Raw genomic sequence first — 20,252 nt, 5'->3', positions numbered from 1 at the left:
GTCTCCAATAGATACTCTCGATACAATGCCCACACAGGTGTTCCTGGTTAAACTAAACGGGTCACAAAGCAAACCCAGACGACATGGATGTAGGAAAGTTGCTGGTGGGGAGGGAGGAGCAAGGGTGATAAGAGAGAATGGGGGTAGAATAATTAAAATGCATTATACACATATGAACTTGTCAAGTTGCTAACAATATTTTTTAAAGTGAAGTTATGAAATGCACTGAAAATGTGCACTTTACTTGAAAACTAAAAATTTAATAATCACGTAAGTATAACCACTTTCCCTCAGAGTTGCATAAGTTAAAAAAAAAAAAAAACCTTAGCACATTGTGGAAGATCTGTGTGATGACCAGAGTAGCTATCCGTCTTTCCAAGAAGCCTCTACTGTTATGCGCAGATTCAAGGTGCATCTGTGTGGCCACGGGCATATGATGGAGCTCAGTAACCTGAGGTCTCACCCTGTCTGCCAAGCCACAGAAGACAAACGCCATGGTTTGGAAAGAATCTTGCCTGGGTATACTTCCAGCAGTTCTCACTGTCTCTCAAAGCATGTGCCATTACAAATGAACCAAAGGGAAAGGGAGACAGGGCTCTTTGAATCGTGTCTACAAGCAGAACACCCATCCCCGTGCGGCCACACACAGCTGAGGCATATTTGGTTTCTTTTACACATTATTAAAAATCTCCACCAGTTCATTGTCAGGGGCTGGGGACCGGGAGATAGAGGACGAAAGTCTAAGTTGATAACTTTTAGAAATAATCGAGAGGTTGTCAATTTCACTCAAAAAAGTATTCTAAAATGTTGCTGGTATAACCGTTCTTGAAATTAACAGCTAACACTGATTGACATACAGATATACAATTTGTATGCTATGTGATAGCATTCATAAAACCATAACACACTATTTTACTTGTTGAGTATATTCTCTATGAATCTTTTACTCTCAACCTGGTGAGGAAATTTCTATGCACAAGATAACAAGTCAACAATAACTAAGATCTACTACCTCAATTCAGTGACGGTGGAATCCAAATTAATATCATTGTTTTAAAGGGAAAATAGGCTAATCTTTACCGGGGCTTCTTCTGTTTTGAGAACTTAAAGAAATCTCATTAAACACTTGAAACACCATTTTGGGTAGGAATTACTGTTCCCACTAGAGGAGACCCAGCCCTTGGGGTTATTACACACATGCAGGGCCACTTAACTGTGGGGTAGTACTGGGACAGGCTCCTGTCAGAGTGCCCAAAGCTTTCAGGTTCTCTCCACTGTACTGTTCCATGGTTTCTTAACAAACTGCTCAGAATGTAGCCTATCTCCTGCATTACCAGTCTTCTGCTACCTATTACACAAGACCAAACTTTAAAAGTGCCCTTCTAACAGACTAAACTAAACACGCGTTATTTTCTAGAGCGATTGCCATTCTACTAAACTTAGCGATTGGTCAACACAAGCGCTCTAACCCGTACTGAAAGTTCTTCCATGCAACAGGGAGACAGGAGAGGTATCCAGTTTGGTTTTTTGTGATCCTATGATTATTTATTTTTCTAACTTGCATTTGTCGAAAGAATTTTGAGTGGTTGCTGAGAACGAAGATTATAACGGGAAAAAATAATTGTGGGATGGAGTTGGGAGGGTAACAAAACTATTTTAAAAACTTGAGTGATCAGAGCTTTATCTGGTAGGATCTGACAGGATCTTGGATTAATTTACTTTGTTGTACATACGAATAGTATCAAAGGCTAGGAAGGCTTAAAGTGACAATATGTACGAGAGTTGTTTGGCTCACCCTAAAGGTAAACAGCAAGAAAGGTGGCCCTGCAGTCCACAGCAGCCTACTGGAACTAATAAGATTTTGCTGTAACAGACCTAGACTTTAATAAGTGTTGAACACTCAGCACACAGAAGGAAACCTTTTTAAAAGCAGAGGCCTGTTTATTAGCATTCAAGGCTTTATCTATCCAATACTGCTGAGGGGTCCTATGTAAATAAACTCATTATCATAATTAATTCACTTGGATAAAAGGACAAATCTAAAAATTGTCCTCCTAGAGATCTTTCTCTTGGCTGTACTCAGGTACGGAATATATTTTAATCTTTCCTCGATAAACCAGGGTCATTAATACTCCACACTAAGGTGAAAAACACCTGGCTTGAATTCTGATAGTCTTTTTGGATCTCAAGGAAATGAGAAAAGTGGGTATCATTAAACACGGTGAGGAAGCCCTTTGTTTTTTGAAATACTCAAGAAAAATAAGTCTAACAAAATAAGTACTTTGCTTTTTATGTACAAAAGCGATATGGGTCTTGAAAAGACCACATGTTTTTTAAAAAAAATGCTAAGTAGCTTAGAGCTTTTATGGCTGTGTATTTTGCTTTATAATTTAACATTACATGTATCTATGTATGTGTGTGTGTGAGCACACGTACATGTGAAGGTTCAAAGACACCTGGAGGATTCAGTTCTCGCCTCTCATCACATGGGTGGGTCCTGGGGATCAAATTCAGGTGGTCAGGCTTGGAAGCAAATGCCTTTCTCTGTTAAGCTATTTTGTTAGCCTTGTACCTTACATTTTAATAATAGGTAAATATTTCATGTATTATCATTAATATTTCATTACATATATTTTGTTTTCTCACCATAATGTATGCTTTAAGTTATACATTTTGAATTATTAAAATTACTTTTCATGCATCTTGATATAAAAGGTTTTTTTCCTTTGTGGGGGGAGATTTTTGAGACAGGGTTTCACTGTGTTGTGTAGCCTGTCCTGAATCTCTGTAGATCAGGCTGACCTCGAACTCACACTGCCTACCTCTGCGTCCTGAGTGCTGGGATGAAAGGTGTGCATCACCACGGCCCAACTGGTTTTAGACAGACCCTGAACTGGCCATCTCCTGTAATCAGGCAAGATTTCCAGTGGAGGAATTGGGATAGCAACCCAGCCACCAACCTCTGACCTACAATTTGTCCTGCCTACAAGATGTGCTAGGGTAAAGGTGGTGCAGAAATTGTGGAAATGACCAATCAGTGACTGGTCCAGTCTGAGACCCATACCATGAGAGGGAGCTCGACCCTGAAGGCCAGGACCTAGAGGCAGGATAGCCCAGAGACCCAGGACAGAATCTAGCACAACTGGGTAGGGAAGTTAATGAAATAATTCCTAATGATATTCTGCCACACTCATAGATTGGTGCCTAGACCAACTGTCATCAGAGAGGCTTAACTCAGTAACTGATGGAAACAGACCCACAGCCAAGCATTAGGCAGATCTTGGGGAATCCTGCAGAAGACAGGAAAGGAGGGGTCAAGGACACCACAAGAAAACCTACAGAATCAACTAACCTGGGCTCACAGAGACTGAATCCACAACCAGGAAGCCTGCATGAGACTGACCTAAGTCCTCTGCATGTATGTTACAGTTGTGTGGTTTGGTCTTCTTGTGGGAATTTTAACAGTGGGAGCAGGGGCTGTCTCTGGATCTGTTGTCTGATTTTAGGACCCATTCCTCTGGCTAGATTGCTTTGCCCATCCTTTGTAGGAAAGAAGGTATCTAGTCTTACTGTAACTTGATATAGCATGGCTGGTTGATATCTACGGAGGCCTGTCCTTTTCTAAAGGGAAATGGAGGAGGAGTAGATTGGGGTGTGAGGTTGGAGGGGAGGGGCTGGGAGGAGAGGAGGAAGGGAAAATGCAATCTGAATGTAAAAGAGATTAAATAAATAAATAAAAATAGAAAAAAAGAGTATTTAAGCACACATAAATCGGGAGATTCAGACTGGTGTTTAATGCAAAATGTGTTAAAAGAATATGATTTTGGGCTTGAGGAGATGTCTTTGTAGGTAACATGTTTGCTTCCCAAGTATGACAACTTGAGTTTGGATCTCAATGTAAAAGCCAGCAAGGTATGGTGGCTCACTTATAACCCACTTATAGCCTGACTGTGCCCGGCTAGTTGAATCAAAGGAGCCAGACTCAGTGAGAGACACTGCCTCAAAATGTACAGTAAGCAGAGATTGAGGAAGACACTTGACATCAACCTGGGACCTCCAGGGTCTCCCCAGGCACACACATACATGCGCATATGCACCCATACATTGTACCTACATGCATGAAAACTCACATGTACACCATACAGACTTAGATACGCAACAATGCATGCCTTTATCTTGTGAGAGCATACAATGGCATCTAGATTCAGACTGGGGCAAGAACAATGTTTGGGGAGGGTGGTAATTTTTCTTTAAGTATATATTTTTATAAAATGACACTTCAACAGTCTTGGTTCATTCACACAGAAATTGTAAAGCATTTTCGTGACTCTATTTTGTATTCAGAGCAGTTTCATATATAAGAGCCCATTTTTGCTGTTTCTAATTATTTCTTGAACAAACTGTCAAAAATATTTAGGTTTACCAACCTAACAAATGCTTGGCTGGCAGGCCTAAGAGAATACCAAGAATAAAATGTTTTGTGAATAGCAGTATGGAATTCATTTTCTTATCAAAAGTAGAAACATCAGGCTCAAAGTGTACTGTGACAAGTATATATTAGGCATTATAAGCATGAGCCTGAGGAGCCCCGGCCCCTTGACGTAAGACAGTCCTTTTATTGTACAGGCAAAATGCTCTTGGTTTCCTGCCATTAAATCTAAGTGCCAGCTTAAGTCTGAGCAGAGTTGAAATAGCGTTGCACAATACCCTCTTTAAGAGAGCAACGTATGCCTGTAAGAGTGATTTTTATTAGCTAAGAAGATGAGAAATTCTGTTTCTTCATATGAGGGAATTGGGCATGATTTTCTCCTTCTGGTCCAGTAAAAATGTTTCTATTTACTTTAAACATTCTGCATGCTTCTTGCAGGCAATTTTAGCAATTGTAAGAGAGGGCAGACACTCCTACTGATTTCTTTTAAGTTAGAAGGTTCATGGATACATTTTCATTTAATTTATATGGTCAGGTTGTGTTAAGTAAACACAGTCTATTGATGCAAGCATATCCACATGCTAGAAATACCCAGAACTTTCTCTGAAAAGAACTCAGATGTTACTGGCTGGTTTCTGTAATGGTTTCGGCTTTACCCAGATTTTACCAATGCCCCACCTCTGGATGTACATGTAAGCACGGGGAGGAAAGCGGTCTGCTGGCATACCTTGCTACATGGGAGTACCCCTTCCTCTGCCATATTTTCCCCAGTCACTGCCCCTTGCCTCCCTCTACTGAATAAAAAACAACATAAACACAGGGAAGGAAGATGGAACTAACAGGATTGTAGAAATCCGGTTGAGGGTTAGAGGCACCCTGAGCCTAGTGGGTCTGTAAGGTTTTCATGACTCACCCCTTGTCAACATGACACCTTGGTGACTATAACCATCCCCTCTTCATTTTATGCTCCAGAAGCTTGTGAGACCTCAATGAGTCATGAAGAATCTTAAAATCAAATCCAAAGAATCCAAAGTGATGATAACAAAACAGAATAATTGATATTTGAACAAAGGTTAGTATTTGACAATGGATAAAGATTGGTATACCTTCCCTTCCTCGGGGCTTTGTTGGCATGAGTTGTGAACGTCGTCTTCTCTTATGAATTTTCCAGGCCAGGAAGTCAGTCCTTTGATTTGGCCCCAGACCAAGTCACCAACGTTGAACGTCCTTGGTCTATAGTGTATCAATTCATGTGAAGAGGGGGAGTCTGGATTCCTTAGGTCATCTTCACTACTAATGCTTTTAGCATCTGAGGGACTAGGCACACACCCATTCATGCTTTTGGCATTAAAGTCTCCATTGTAATGGATGTAGTCTTTGACCAGAGAACTTTCCAAACTATTCGAAGAACCTGGAGACTGCCCCTCTAGGACTAGGTCTTGTTTAGCAGTGCCTAGCAGCTCTCCAAAGCCCCGACTCTGCCGAGGTCTGTTTCCATTAATGTGCGTACATCTCTCCACAGTGTTCTCCAGTCTCTCCTTAAAACCCATCATAGTTCTTTTGTAGTTGTTATACCTGAAATTTTCCTCCAGAATTTTATCCCCTTGACAGTTTCTTGGTGGTAACAGTATTGGGTGCTGTTCCCCAGCTAGAAATGGCAGTGTAGAGACATTGTTGGGCCTTTCATGACAAGGACTACTGTGGATATGGCCTGGATGATCTAAAAATTCCTCATATTTCCACCTGTTACGCTCCCCTCTGGGACTTTGCTCCCCATCCCATTGTTTTCTGGATGTGTGGCAACTTGCTGACTTGAAATACTCATACCCATCTCCGTCGCTGGAGTTTTTCCCATGGTCTATACTCTTGGGTAGCCGTGTCCCTCTTGCATTTCTCAGCCTGCCATCATGATCCACTCCTCCCATGCTCCGCCCATGAATGACCGCACTTACAGCACTGGACAGGTTTAACGGGTCACCAATAGAGGCGGTGAAGGCACTCATGGCACTCAGAGCCGGAACAGGGCTGATCTGAGTTGTACTGTTGACAGCAGTGGTGATGACAACCTGCATTCCTTTGCTGGCCGCATCCACAACTGCTTTGTAAATGGCATCTACGGAGGCATCACCTTGGCCACCCATAACGAGGCCGTCCTTCATCGGCTGACCAAGAGATGGGTCAATCCTTGGCTGCAGTTCACAAGGTGCATCTTGGAAATGTGGAAGTGCAGTGTTTGGGTTCTCAGGAAGTGCTGTGAGTCCTGGCTGAGTGCTTATTCTTTTATTTAGAAGAGCTGCATCTCCTTGCATCCTCACCTTAAATAAGTAGGAGGGAGAGAGGAGAAAAATTTAAAGACTTTAAAGAAGAAGGTCATAATTTCAAGATTTACCAAAAGACAAACCAAGGAAGTACAAAGAATAAGAATAAAAATGAAAGTGAAAATCATTCTATATAGAAAACCTTACACATTGATTACATATTTTTTCATTTTTTAAATGTATTTTTATTTTTATTTTTGGTTTTTCGAGACAGGGTTTCTCTGTAGCTTTGGAGCCTGACCTGGAGCTAGCTCTTGTAGACCAGGCTGGCCTCGAATTCACAGAGATCCTCCTGCCTCTGCCTTCCGAGTGCTGGGACTAAAGGCGTGCGCCACCACTGCCTGGCTGATTATATTTTTATATTTGGGTCATTTCTTTAGTTGAAATAATGCAACAGATCTCTTTTAAACGTCATTGCCAAACATTTTCTAGGAAAATGGAACTTGAGGTGGTGGACAAAAGGTGTTTCCAGTGACGACACCGCTTGCGGGATGGTCTTATGGGTGTTGGAAACTTGAGATCCAAGCTGCAGACGATCAAACAAGCCAAATTTTGAAAATGATTGATAACTAATGATTACCTTTAACTAAGTAAAATATAAGATAAAATAAAAATAAATTTCTTTTCTAACAATGTATTACTTTGATGATATTACATATTAGAATTTATTTATTTATTCATTCATTATTTTGCACATGATGTATGTGGGCACACATGCTATGGCTCATGTATTGAGGTCAGAGGACAGTTTTTATGGAGTGGTTTCTTTCCTCTTAGCTTTATTTGATTCTGGGGACTGAACTCAGGTAGCCAGGCCCGTGAGACCTTTACCCACTCTAAGCCATCTCCCCAGCCACACATGGTATTTCTTCAAGTCTTCAGATGGTGTAGGAATTCCTGCTCCTCAACCTTATCAGGTCATGCTGCCAAAAAGGACGCTGGCTGTCTATAGAGTGATTCTCAGGAAGAGGAAGGGGAGAGAATTTCTATACAGTAAGCATTACTGCAGTTTGAAAAAAATTCCCGTGGTTTTTCTAATTTCACTAACACCACATAAGAATTAGTGTTACCACCTTGAGTCCCTCTGACCCACAGAATTTCTGCTGAGCCCAGGCTCAGTGACTGCCCTTCTAGTCTCTGCCTGCTTCCTTACTAAACTGGCACCTAGGACTCAACAGCCCATTTGCTACTCTTGTGTTACCATCCCCATCTATAAAACCTTGCCAGATAAAACCTAAATCTTGGATCATTTTAACTTAAGTTCTTTCTCTATCCACAGGAAGGTAAAGTATTTTATGAATAGAAATTTATGGTTTCTAGCCTGCACTATGGTCTGTTGGTGATGCTTCATTCTTATGATCTTCCAGTCAGATATCATTTTCTCAACTATTCAAATCTTCTATGTCTTCAAGTCGGTTGTCATAACATCTCTCAGCCTATTCTCGGTAGATGGTCCTACTTACCAGAGAAATGGAGTTCACGGAAAGATGTGCTACACTCCAGTATTTGTTGACCCATTTCCCAGCAGTTATGCCTTCCTCAGATCTTGTCCAGTTTCCCATCTGGTCTATGGGGGAAGCTCTCCCCGTCTCAGGGATTTTGTCCTCCCTTTCTCAGATCTTGTCCAGTTCCTCATCTGCTCTTTGGGGGAAGCTCTCCACGTCTCAGGGATCTTGTCTAGTTCCCCATCTACTCTACAGAGGAAGCTCTCCAAGTCTCAGGGATCTTGCCCTTTTCTCTTCGTGTTTACCCCCATGCACTTTTCTTGGCTCTTCCTTTCAGCATATGATCATGTGCATGTCTCACATTGAGAAAGTTAGCGCTCAGTCTGATGTTCCCCTTGGAGCAGTACCCCAGGTCTCTTGCTCTTCATAGTTTGGTTTTTGAAGCAATAACTCATTTTGTATTTCTCAAGGTCCCATTCATTATTCTAACCACTGTAATCTTCCACCACTCCCCCGTAAGTTGCATTCTACAGAGTCACTCTCCTGTCTTAATGGCTGGTTCATGTCTAACGAGCTGGCTTCAGGTATTAGCTTGTTTCTTGGTGACATATTCTACTATGCGTTAATTTATTACAAGTATGTAAATATTTCATTATTGGTGAAAGATGTGTTCATCACCACTCTTTACCTAGATCAACACTTTTCTATCTAACTCCAATCTTAATTCCTTTCTCAGAGGAGACCAGTGCTGTATAGTACAGCCTGGCTAACACTCAAAAATATTAAAGCATATAGGTAAATATCTAATTTCTCCCCTTCCTTTCCTCCCTACCCTTTCAATATATGTAGAGATGTACTGCACCATTCTTCTGCCAATACTACAGGGATACTACAGGGATAGAATCTGTTGACTTGCAGGTCTCTGCATCTTGGATAAGCCTACCAAATCTTTTAATCTTTTATTGATGGCCATTATATAACATACTTATTTTTGATTGATAAATACCTAAGTGGTTTTCAATTTCTGACTCCATGTTGTAATGGATGTTTTGTTATGTGGTCCTTTGTTCAAATTTGAAAATTTTTCTTAAGTCAACACATGTGAATTGAATATCTGGGCTACTGGACATATGTGCGAATATACACATATATACATATATACAAATGTGCTTTAAAACTTAGTAAACTACCAAATTATCCTCTAGAAGAAATGAGCCAGGCTGAATATGCAGTTCAGTGACAGAGTAATTCCCAAGCAAAGTTTGATCCATCACAAAAGAAAGAACAGACTAACAAAGCTTATCCAGCGTTCGGACGGACAAACAACGAAAGGGAGGATTTCTTTATACCTTGACCAGCAGAGGGTACCGTCACTCTGACACACACACACACACTAAAACACTTATTTTCATGTTTATTAATAATTCATATTTCATTTTATGTGAATTATCTGTTTATATTTATTTCTTATTTTTCTAGTCAGTTGTTCTTTTTTCTTCTTGGTTTATAGGAGGCGCTTATAGGATGTGTCAATTACGTGGCAATGCATTAAGTGTATTTTCCTGACATTTGGTTCTTTTCTAACTTTACAATATCTTTGATCATATAGAAATTATTTTTTTTTTGTATTGGTTACACATTTTTCTATTGACCGTCTGGTTTTATGTCTTGATTAAGGAGCCTTTTCTGTTTTACTATTTATAGTCTGTGATGGTGGATGCCTGTAAGCCCAGCGTGAGGGTGTCTGAGAAGGAGGTGCTAATTCAAGACTGGCTAGCTATGCTACACAGTAAGCTCTAGCCTTGATTTTTTTTAAATCGTGTATATTTTATTTTCACATTTATATAATATTACTTTTTCTATATATTCTTTAATATATTTTGCATCTTGGTAGAAGCAGCAGACCTCATGGCCTAACCAGAAGGATGGAGTGTGCTGAGACTACACTAGTGTCGAAGGAAATGGGCTCTAATCATGACAGCAATGTGGGTATATGGCACAAAAGGGCACAGGAGGGCACAACTACCAGGTATGACTCAAAATTCCAAAACGAGTACTGCTTTATACAAAATAAAATTATATTTACACAAAAGATTGGAAAGCTTAACAATACTCAACATTACTAAATAGCTGCCAATAGACTCGGAAGGGCCTAACCCATTCTTTCATTCCTTCTAGTTATTTCAATAAAACCAGACATTGTTTTCAGCTGAAGTCACACGTGGAAGCAAAGTACCTGGAAGTTCTGAAACAGACAAGCCATGGGGTTACTGTTAGCTGGGCAGGGGACTGTGGGCTGTCCTTGGAAGGCCTGGAGGTTCTGGTGTCCCTGGAGGAGGTGCTGCTGCTGCGGCTGACTTGGAGGAAACATCTGGCTGCTGTTCAGCAGCGACTGCAGGTGACTCAGTTGGTGGTTATTCAAAGAGCTGCTTATTGACGACAGATCACCTGCAGTTTCGGGAGACAGGAAGTGTCAGTCAGCACGTCTCTCCAGAGATCTTGTGCTTATTTTTTGCACGTGAGACCTCCTGAAACAAAAACTAAAAGCTAGGCTATTCGATCACTTATTTGAGCCTCGCTTGGCCATAAGAGTACCTTTAGCATTTAGTTTTATCTGCATGATTAGCTTTGTACACATAAAGGTTACTTAGTTCTTAACGTTAAGTTCCGAGTTAGATGGCTCCCTACATCTATCATTAGAACAACTACATTAAAGGTGAAGATTTCCTGAACAAGCCTACGGAGTTGACTAAATGGAAACAAAGAGTGGGTATGAGATAGTCTCATTTATAAAATTTCAGTCTTAAGTCACACTCATCAATAAATACCACCAAATAAAATTAGCTCCTTCGTTTAGAAGTATGCATTTTGAACCAGGGGGTGGTGGCACACACCTTTAATCCAGCACTTGGGAGGCACAGGCAGGTGGATCTCAGTGAGCTCGAGGTCCGCCTGGTCTAAAAGAGCTAGTTCCAGGACAGGCTTCAAAACAACAAGAGAAACCCTGTCCTGAAAAACCAAAATAAATTTAAAAAATGCATTTTGTTTTGCAGTAAAATGTTAGTCAGCTAAAATTAAAACTTTAAAGAAACCTAACAATCCAAAAGTATTCATTGTTGTAGTTGTTCTAAAGATTTTAAAATCAATGTCATCAATGGATAGCATTAATAGCTGGTTATAATTTTATTTGAAATTCAGAACTGTTTTAAATTGTTAAAATTCTTTTGAGAACAGTTTTGTAACTTGAGATATATATGTCTATTATGGTTTTGAGTGGTTTAACTACAACTATTTAAGTCTATATAAAACTAACTGTGCTGTATTACAAACGTTTCCATAAAATATCGCAATCTGAGTAATGAGTTCCGTAGTGTGTCGAGATGCTTTCAGTACCATCGTGGACACTTGTTTCTGTTTCTGGGCTTCGCGGGCACTCTCTGCACTCCCTCCCTCGGTTGTTACCTAAACCCATCATTTAAATACTTGACATTTTTCCAAGTTCTGTTTTTGAAAGGCTAATCTATGTGGATGACTTTGTTTTATGGCACAAATACATAATTATAAAGATAACAATCATGAGGAAATCTAGTGTTATTCAGAGGGACGGTTTCCTTGATTGGGGGGAAACTTCAGCTTGGAGTATTTTGATGCCTCGCCTTTTTAGTTTGGCTTCTCAGGGTTCATCTGGAAGCTCTCCTCAAATGGTTCCCATTCTAGTGCAGCTGCTCATACCAACCCTGTGATGCCACACCAACTAAAACAGAGATAAAGGTTCTTTAGAAGAGGCAGACTGCTCTTGCCTGAAGAGAATGATGGGTAAGGTTAGGGTTAGGCGGCATCAGAATTAGAACAGAAAGCAGATTACAGCGGTATTTAGTAATGCTAGAATCGGAGAAAAGGAAAAAGCCACTTCATGTTTGTTTAGCTAGTTTTGTGTGGGCATTGTTATATTTAATTCCTTAAAGAAGCTGTGACATAATAAAAACATTTTTAAAAATAGTGTGACAAAATGGAGTTTTAAAAAGGAGAAAAGAGAATTAGAAAAACGTTTCTTAAAAAAAAAAATTTGTGAAAAAATTTTAACTTACCAAGCAGACCTGTCCCCAGTAGAGGGTTAAGTAGCTGTGGCATCACAGAGTTACTGTTGAGTTTAGCTGGACCAGGTAGATCCCCAGCACTATTAGATATGTTCAGCAATGTTTCTGCCATTGACACCACTGCTGTCCCACCAAGTGTTGAGACAGTCAGTGCTGCCACTGCGGATGATGTAGTGGTTGTGGTAGTGGTTGCCTGGGAGGAGGTTGCTATGGAAACCTCTGGATGATTAGCGGTGTTGGCGGATGCTGAGTTCAGGACACCTCCCAACAGCTGGGGATTCAAGGCCATTAATCCCGAGGCCCCAGTGGCAGCTGGGAGGAGCAGGGGGCTAAAAGTAGTGTCACTGCCTGTAAAGCTTGGTAAAGGGTTTCCCAGGGGGCTGGTTAAAAGGGTCTCAGCTCGGCTGTTGTCTGACTGATTGCTTGGCAAACGGTCTGTTGGGGCTGTCATCTGTGTTAATAAGGGTAAAGGGGTATTTTGCTGTTGCAAAAGATCTGAGATGGTCAGATTGAGAGATGGCAGGGGGAGCATGGCAGCTGCTTGTGCTTGGTTCTGAAGCAGGGCTGCTAAAAGCTGAACGTGAACAGGCTGCAATACCTGCCCATCCATGTCACCGGAGAGAAAAGCTAAAGCAGCATTTACATTCGGGTTGAGAAAACCTAAAGGGTGGAGGTTGATCTCAGACTTGCCTTCTCCTGCTGAAGGCTGGAGGATATTTAATAGATTCTGGTTTAGGAGATGCTGTTGATTCACTGGCAAAGAGATAGGTAGAGAACTGAGGAGGCTGGGGTTCAAGGGGTGTGGAAGATGGTTGTTTGAAGTGCTGTTGGATGGAAAATGAAGGGCATGCTCCTGGCCAACAAAAGGAAAATCGCTCCCAATGGGCAGCTGACTCTGCAGTGGGTTTCCAGCTGCGGTGGTGACAATGACTCCATCTTGGAGAACAGATGTTGTCTTTGTGATGGCAGGGTGGTTGCTGCCAGCTCTAGCTATGGAAGATGGGAGGCTTGGAGCACCTGGAATGAGAAGAAGAAACAGCTGTTAGTTATGGGCAGTAAGACTACCCATAAAGCTTCCTAAGGTGCATTTCAGTTGCTCTACTTATTTCATTGTAGTAGATTAATTGTATCGTAGATGATTTGACATCTATTAATGGAATTTAACTGACTTTGGAAGATAAGTATACCGAAAAGCAAGTAGGCTTCAGTTCATTACTCCCCAAGTGACGCTGGGCAAGGATGTTACAGTTCATCCTTTCGGTTTGGTACCAAAGCTTCCTTTTTCTTCAAAATCATACCTTTTCAATTAAAAAAAGTATTTGGCCTTATTTCTAAGAGTAGTACTTTCCTTTAATGAACAAAATAGATGTACATGAAACGAAGCAGATAATAAAATAACCTATATACAAATACAATCAAAATACAAAACATCAAACATCTTAGTTCATAGCTTTCTGATTTTTCATACTAGTATGTATATATATATATATTCAGATACATGTACACACATGTGCACACACACATACACACACACACACAAACCATGTAACTTCACAACAAAACAACTGTGCTATAGTTTTAACTTTTTATTTAGCAATTTAGGGAATGCCCTTCTCTTGTTAGTTGATATATACTGAATCATTTACTAGTTTCATGCATTAGTATATGATAATTTACTATTTAGTATCATGAACATTTTTGCTTTTCATTATTTTGCAAAACGTTGAGATTAATGGTCACACTTCAATAAATAAATATTATCAATGTATCTTTTCAATTATCTATTATTTTTTAAAGACATGGCTTCATTGTGTAGCCCTGCCTGACCTGAAACTCTTTATATATACCAGGTTGACCTCAAACTCACAGAGTGTCTGCCTCCCAAGTGCTGGGATTAAAGTTGTAAGTCACCACACTGGGCTACATAATTATTTCTAAGGATACATTCTTGAACATGTAATTTTCTAAGTCTCAAAAGTTTTTATATATATTGTCAACCTTCCCTCATATATATATCAATATATATTCAATTTATATTCCTTTAAATGGTATATATTTCTCACCAACACACTATCATTATTTTTAATAGCAAAAATAATGATTAATAATCTGTCATTCTGAAAGTGTATATGAATGTTTCCATAACTGCACAATAGTAAAAATATGGTATTTTTGTTTTAATCAAATGAAATAACCTAATTATTTTATATACTTTTTATGTATTTATACATATGTATATATATTATAAGTATATATAAGTATATATATAAGTATACATATTTATATACTTATTTATATATTTTTATATAATTTTTATATATTTTTAGTCATGCTTAAAAACTATGTAGTATATAAAATGAATACATTTATCAAGCCATGCTGATGAAATGTAGCATTTATATGTTGATCTCTATCATCACATATTAACACAGTGGTGAGCATTTTCTCATACACCTTGATTTGTGTGTGCTTGTGTGTGTGTGTGATTAAACCTAAACACTCAAATCCCAGAACTATACCACCGAGTTTTCTTATTTTGAGATAGGGTATTCGCAAGCTGCGCAGATGGCCTCACAATTGTGGTCCTCCTATCTCAGCTTGTGGATACTAGGATTCTAGGCACATACCACCACATCCAGCTACCACTAAATTTTTCCTGAGGAAATTTATTTCAAAGTGTTCATAGAAAAATTTACATCATTGTTATGATTGCTACGAAAGTCAGACACAGGTAAAAAGAGCTGGTCAGATGACAAGTCTACAGGAATAAAAGGGGTTTTGTTGCCGTTATCCCTGACATCAGCAGAGTGGTGGTAAGGTACTAAGAGTGGAAACTCAAGCTACCACTACCAACACCACCTTGCTGCTGCAACAATGGCTTCTGCCTTCCTATCTGTCATAGTCTAATTTTTTTTTCAAAAATTTCAGGGTTCTATTTAAAGGCTGAGATTTAAAAAAAAACCTTCTTGAACATATATAAATATTTATGAAATATTATCATGAAATAACAACATGTTCACAGAGATTAGGGTAAGAAGACATTCGGAATGCTGAAGTAGGCACACGGTATACAACTATTTAAATATTAATTCAGATTTTTTTTTCACAAAACAATCAACACCTTAAATATTTCATTGCTTCTTAAAATTGTCATTTCCATACATACGATTCATCATTTGCATCTGGAAGGCTTCTTTTAAATGAGCCAGGGAGTCTTATTTACTAGGAATCAGTATCACTGTCAATTTTTCTACCTGCTAAACAATAATGACATACTTAAATGTGGAACTTGCTGTTCTTCTGACCACATGCAGATTATATTTTCAAAATATTAAGTATATATGTAGCAAGGCTTTTGTAGATGATGGTTTTCCTTAGAGATTACTTTTTATTATTTTAATTTGCCACTGAGAAGCATCCATATTTATGATTCAAAGAAGTAGTCATTTGGGGATAGCACTATTTTAAAAGCTCTCCATCTAAATATTCTTGAGAAATTATAATTAAAAGCACAGTCACTGTGTTTTTTTTTTTTTCCCTGCCAACAAGAAAGGATGAGTCTATAAGCTTTATAAAGGCAAGATGTGGACACATACACACACACACACACACACACACACACTTTAATATTCTCCAATTTCTAACAAGTCAGTTCAACAGATACATTCTGCTGGAGAATAGGATTGAAATAGTGACAGATGTTTAAAAATGCTGCCCTTCTCCTTGAAGAAAGTCAGAGTTTAGGCAAAGTGGCAAATGCAGGAATTTCCTAATCTTCCCCCTCCTCAAATATGTAATTACAAGGTAGGAATTTTTGAATGTCTTGTTACATATTGACAAGCGAGGACGATGAGACTGCAACACTAGGCCTGTAACAACTATACAGACATATACAACCGGGACAATTATAAAACTGATGGTGTCTGAGAAAATGGCCAAATGAGAAAACTATACATTTTATCATGCATTTGAGAGATGAAAGAGATAAAAATGGTTCTAAGTAGAAGCAAAATAATTTTTTAAAATACAGAAAGTAAGGCAGATGAAGGATAATGAGTCTTGTGTTTTACAAGCACAAACATATCTGAAATGTGTTTGGCTTTTATATGCTCTGACTCTCTCAGCCCATGGTTAAACCTGCCAGTTTACACAAGCAGTAAATATATTTGAATACATATTTTTAAACCATTAAAGACAAGTATCATTTCTTATTTCTCTCTGTATTTTAAAGATGTAATAGCCATGACACATGGTTAGATTAAAAAAGCATTTGTTGGCTGAATGAATCCACCGAGACCCTAATATTTGCACTCATGTCTATAAGGGAATTAACAACAAAGCAGACACGGGGGAGGTGAAGACTGACTTTCTAATTTACTGGTCCCGAGCCAGGAGACAGGGAACACTACATAGGAGGTGGCTTGAGAATGACAAATCACTTTAGAAAGCTCCCAAGGAGCTCAAGAAGTTAAAAGTCACCTCACAGTAGGGAACATCCACCTCAAAGAACAGTCCTACAGTCATTCATTAATGCATAGAGTTGCTCAAGGAGAGCCCTGAATTTGCATGGAGTTTTATATTAGAGGGCAGTCTGGAGAACACTTATTTCTGAATCACTAACTGTAATATTCTTTGAACCGTATATTCAGTTAAAGTAAGTAAGGAAAGTGTCTGTTAAAGCAGGTTTTTTTCTTAATGGTGAAAATTTTATCAAACATTATCAATAATCAAAAGGCATGAGGGAATTTGGAAGAAGTTAGCAAATTCTAGTGATTTAATTAATAAGGAAAAATAAGATTATTTTGTGGCAATCGCTATGAAGTGACAATTTCTTTTTGTTATTTTCAAAGTAAGAGGGAAGCACTCAGGTGTTGCCAGATCTCCAGCCTAGACCTGCAGTGGTGGGCAGTCCACCGTGGTGAGGAAATGAACACTGCACAGACACCTTCTGCACACACAACTCACACGCGTGAGTACAGGGTGTGCAAATACCAACAGCATCAAAAATTATTTCTTCTTACTAATTTAGTTCTTGAGATGCTTAATTTGTTTTAGTTTTAGAACTGTTTCTGCCTCCAGATTTATCTCACTGGTCAACAACGTTTCTGGACAGAAGTTCACATTGTGATCAACTCTTGTATGACTTAATATTACTACTACTACTAATACTAGTACAAGTGTAAAAGAAAGCAGATCAATAAAGTGTTTAAAAATGTCAGAAACTTGGTTCACTTATCTCCAATTTTGAATAAGCATTATTTTGTGCTAAGAACTTTCGAAACTTAAATGGCCAAATACTGACTTTTTATCCATGCAACTCAGAGCTTAAGGAGTAAGTCTTATGAAAAATATTCCTTCACTGTTTGACCTTTATCATTTACTTTGCTAACAGTACTTTCATTGCATAGAGTCAGAAGTAATCCTTAATAAAAATAAATCCTTCCAGAGATAAAATATCATGGCCTAGTGAGTTTAATAATTTACTTCTCAGTTCCACTGAAATATGAAAAAAAGTCTTTTAGATTTAAAGGGCTGATTTTTAATAATAATAACATAATAAGTTGAAAGAGAACTTTTATGAGAAGTATAGGTAATCCAGTAAAGCCTTATAAACATTTTCAAGCCTCAGCAACAGCCACAGTAATGTGCATTTACAGAAACACATCAACTCCACCCTTCTGCTTTAGGTTCTAGAACAGATTCTTGACATTAGTGTCTAAGGAATAGGCAAACAGAGGATGGGACCTTGGGCTATGGGTTTTTTTTTCCCCCACAAGGGAGAAAGGGACCCCAAATAAAAGCACACTGAAGATGGAGAAGGGGAAGACAGCAATTGCAGGATCCCGGGGAACACTCTTGGCCTTGGAGGGTTAAAATGCTGGAGAAGGGAAAGGAGAGCAGAAAGAGACATGACTTACATCTCGGGATGTTAAGATCAGTTTCTGGACGATGATGAAATGAGACAGCTAAAGAAAACAGACCGTGTGATTAGATTATGTCTCTCCATCCAGTCTTCCTCTGTGGTGCTGGGAACGGAGCTAGGGCCTCAAGCATGCTAAGCTAGCACTTCTTCCCCTGAGCTATATACAGGCCCAGTCTGTTTCCTTTTGTAACACCCAGAACCTATTGCAATTACTTTTAAAATGCTTGGAAAATGTCAGGCTACTCAAGTGGCAAAGCTCATTTGTTTTTGGGTAAATAGAGTAGTTGTGTGATAGCAAGACTTGAAAAAGGTGGTTAAATCTCTGGTAGGATTTGTTTTCTGACCATGCATGAGTGAGTTAAAATGCACCATTAATTACCAACTAGAAGTTTCATTTTAACAGACAATGCTGGATTTTTACTATAGTCAATTTCGTATCCTATTATATCCTGTTTTATCTGAAGCTGTAAAACAGTGCCTAACTCAATAAACACTGAATTACATCATGAATATTCTAAAACCATTGTGATATGCCAATGAACTACAGAAATCAATTTATTATGCTCCACCTAGTATTTTGACAAGTAAAATAGGAAATCTGGAGAACACTGTAGTGTTATTTTGAAAACTGTTTCTGATAGCTTATAAACATCAGTGTTAGTGGGTGCTACAAACATCTCAGTGTGTAGTGATGGTGGCTAAATGTTTATGTGGAGGATGGAGGCAGGATGGAGTGAGGCTGAAAGCAAACCTCAGTGTTCTCATTAAGAACACTGTTATACAGTGACGTGGTTAGGGGGCTGTAATGCCGGAAGCCTGAAAACCGTAACTGGGTGTTTGTGTGTGAATAGATGTCATGGTGGACACAAGATCAGTGGACAATGTGCAAGAGTGGGTTCTCTCCTCCTACCATGTGGGTCCTGGGGATCCAACTCAGATGGCCAGGTTTGGCAGCAAGCACTCTGACCTGCTGAGTCATCTGGCAGGCTAGGGTCAGGCATCTGAGGTGTGCTCTAGGGAGCAGACAATTTGTAGACTGAAGCCTGAAAGCATTCCTGTAGAGTTGGGCTTCCTAGGAGCTCCACACCCAAGTTGCCTGATGAATGTGCATACCTGTGCCCATGGGTGCTTCTCCCGGGAGCACTTCCAACCTCAGGAGTCTTTCAGCAGCTCTTTGGGATTTCTATTTTTGGTTTCACGTCTAGTTTGTAACATGTGAGTTTTTACTTTGAATTTGTAAGAAGCCTAATAATAAAAAGCAACTCTTACTCGTTGCTTGGCTGGCACTGATACTGCTAGATTCATAGAATGCAAGATCCTTACAATTTTGAATTATTTAGTACTACATGAATGTGGAAATAAAATTTACTTTGATTGGAATGTATTTTAGCATTATTTTTCATAAGTCGAGTTTTTGTAGGGTTGATACTAGTTCCCAGAATCTGGATTCTTTTTAGATGTTTTTGGAATAGTTTTTAGTAAATAATAGCTTAGGTATCTCCTAAAGAATTGAAAGTTGACAGCTGTATAAGAGAGCTTAATATATTACAATGGAATAAATTTCTTCCAACTAGAACACTAGAACAATTTATTTCTTTAAAGGTACAAAATAGATAATTGAATCAGCAAACATCATATCACTCCGAGTTTTGTTATCACTCTTAATTACATAGACTTAATGTTTTACGTAAAAACATACTTTAACTCCTTTTATATACAAGAAAACATTAAACCTATAATATGTAAACAAAACAAGTGGTGTAGCCCTGGTATAAGGAGACCTTCTCAAGGACCGAGACAACACCTATAATAAAAACATCTTTCAACAAAGAAGGGTTCATTCTGCAAAAATTTAACTAAGTATAGATTTTCAATCTGGTTGTCTGACTAAATAACAAGATCACAGAGCACTTTAAACTTGCAGATCACATGCATCATAAGGGGAAGAAAATATAGGCTTTAAAAACTTAGTATGAAATGCATTCAACAGAAACAACTGTCATGGTGCCCCTGCCACCTTCTCAGGGACCTGTCTCTTCA

The 20,252-nt window shown here is 39.0% G+C and overlaps 1 protein-coding gene across 20 annotated transcripts in view; it reads right to left on the bottom strand.

Moving 5' to 3' along the window:
- Mbd5 (methyl-CpG binding domain protein 5) overlaps positions 1-20,252 on the bottom strand; it is a 348,936-nt gene that overhangs the window by 28,544 nt on the left and 300,140 nt on the right. For 17 of the 20 annotated variants that reach the window (XM_085681158.2, XM_085681157.2, XM_085681167.2 and 14 more), the window contains 4 exons: positions 18,208-18,255; positions 12,281-13,306; positions 10,429-10,640; positions 5,536-6,744 (listed from right to left, as the gene is read on the bottom strand). In XM_085681158.2, coding sequence (XP_085537284.1) covers positions 5,536-6,744; positions 10,429-10,640; positions 12,281-13,306; positions 18,208-18,255 — 2,495 coding nt within the window. The remainder of the gene's footprint in view (positions 1-5,535; positions 6,745-10,428; positions 10,641-12,280; positions 13,307-18,207; positions 18,256-20,252) is intronic. The other 3 variants (XM_085681174.2, XM_048425726.3, XM_085681176.2) reach the window with 3 other exon arrangements.

Source organism: Myodes glareolus, chromosome 21 (genome assembly GCF_982192425.1).
Source record: "Myodes glareolus chromosome 21, mMyoGla1.1, whole genome shotgun sequence".
In the NCBI taxonomy this organism is placed as follows: Eukaryota; Metazoa; Chordata; class Mammalia; order Rodentia; family Cricetidae; genus Myodes; species Myodes glareolus.
This window is presented reverse-complemented; position numbering and strand designations above follow the sequence as displayed.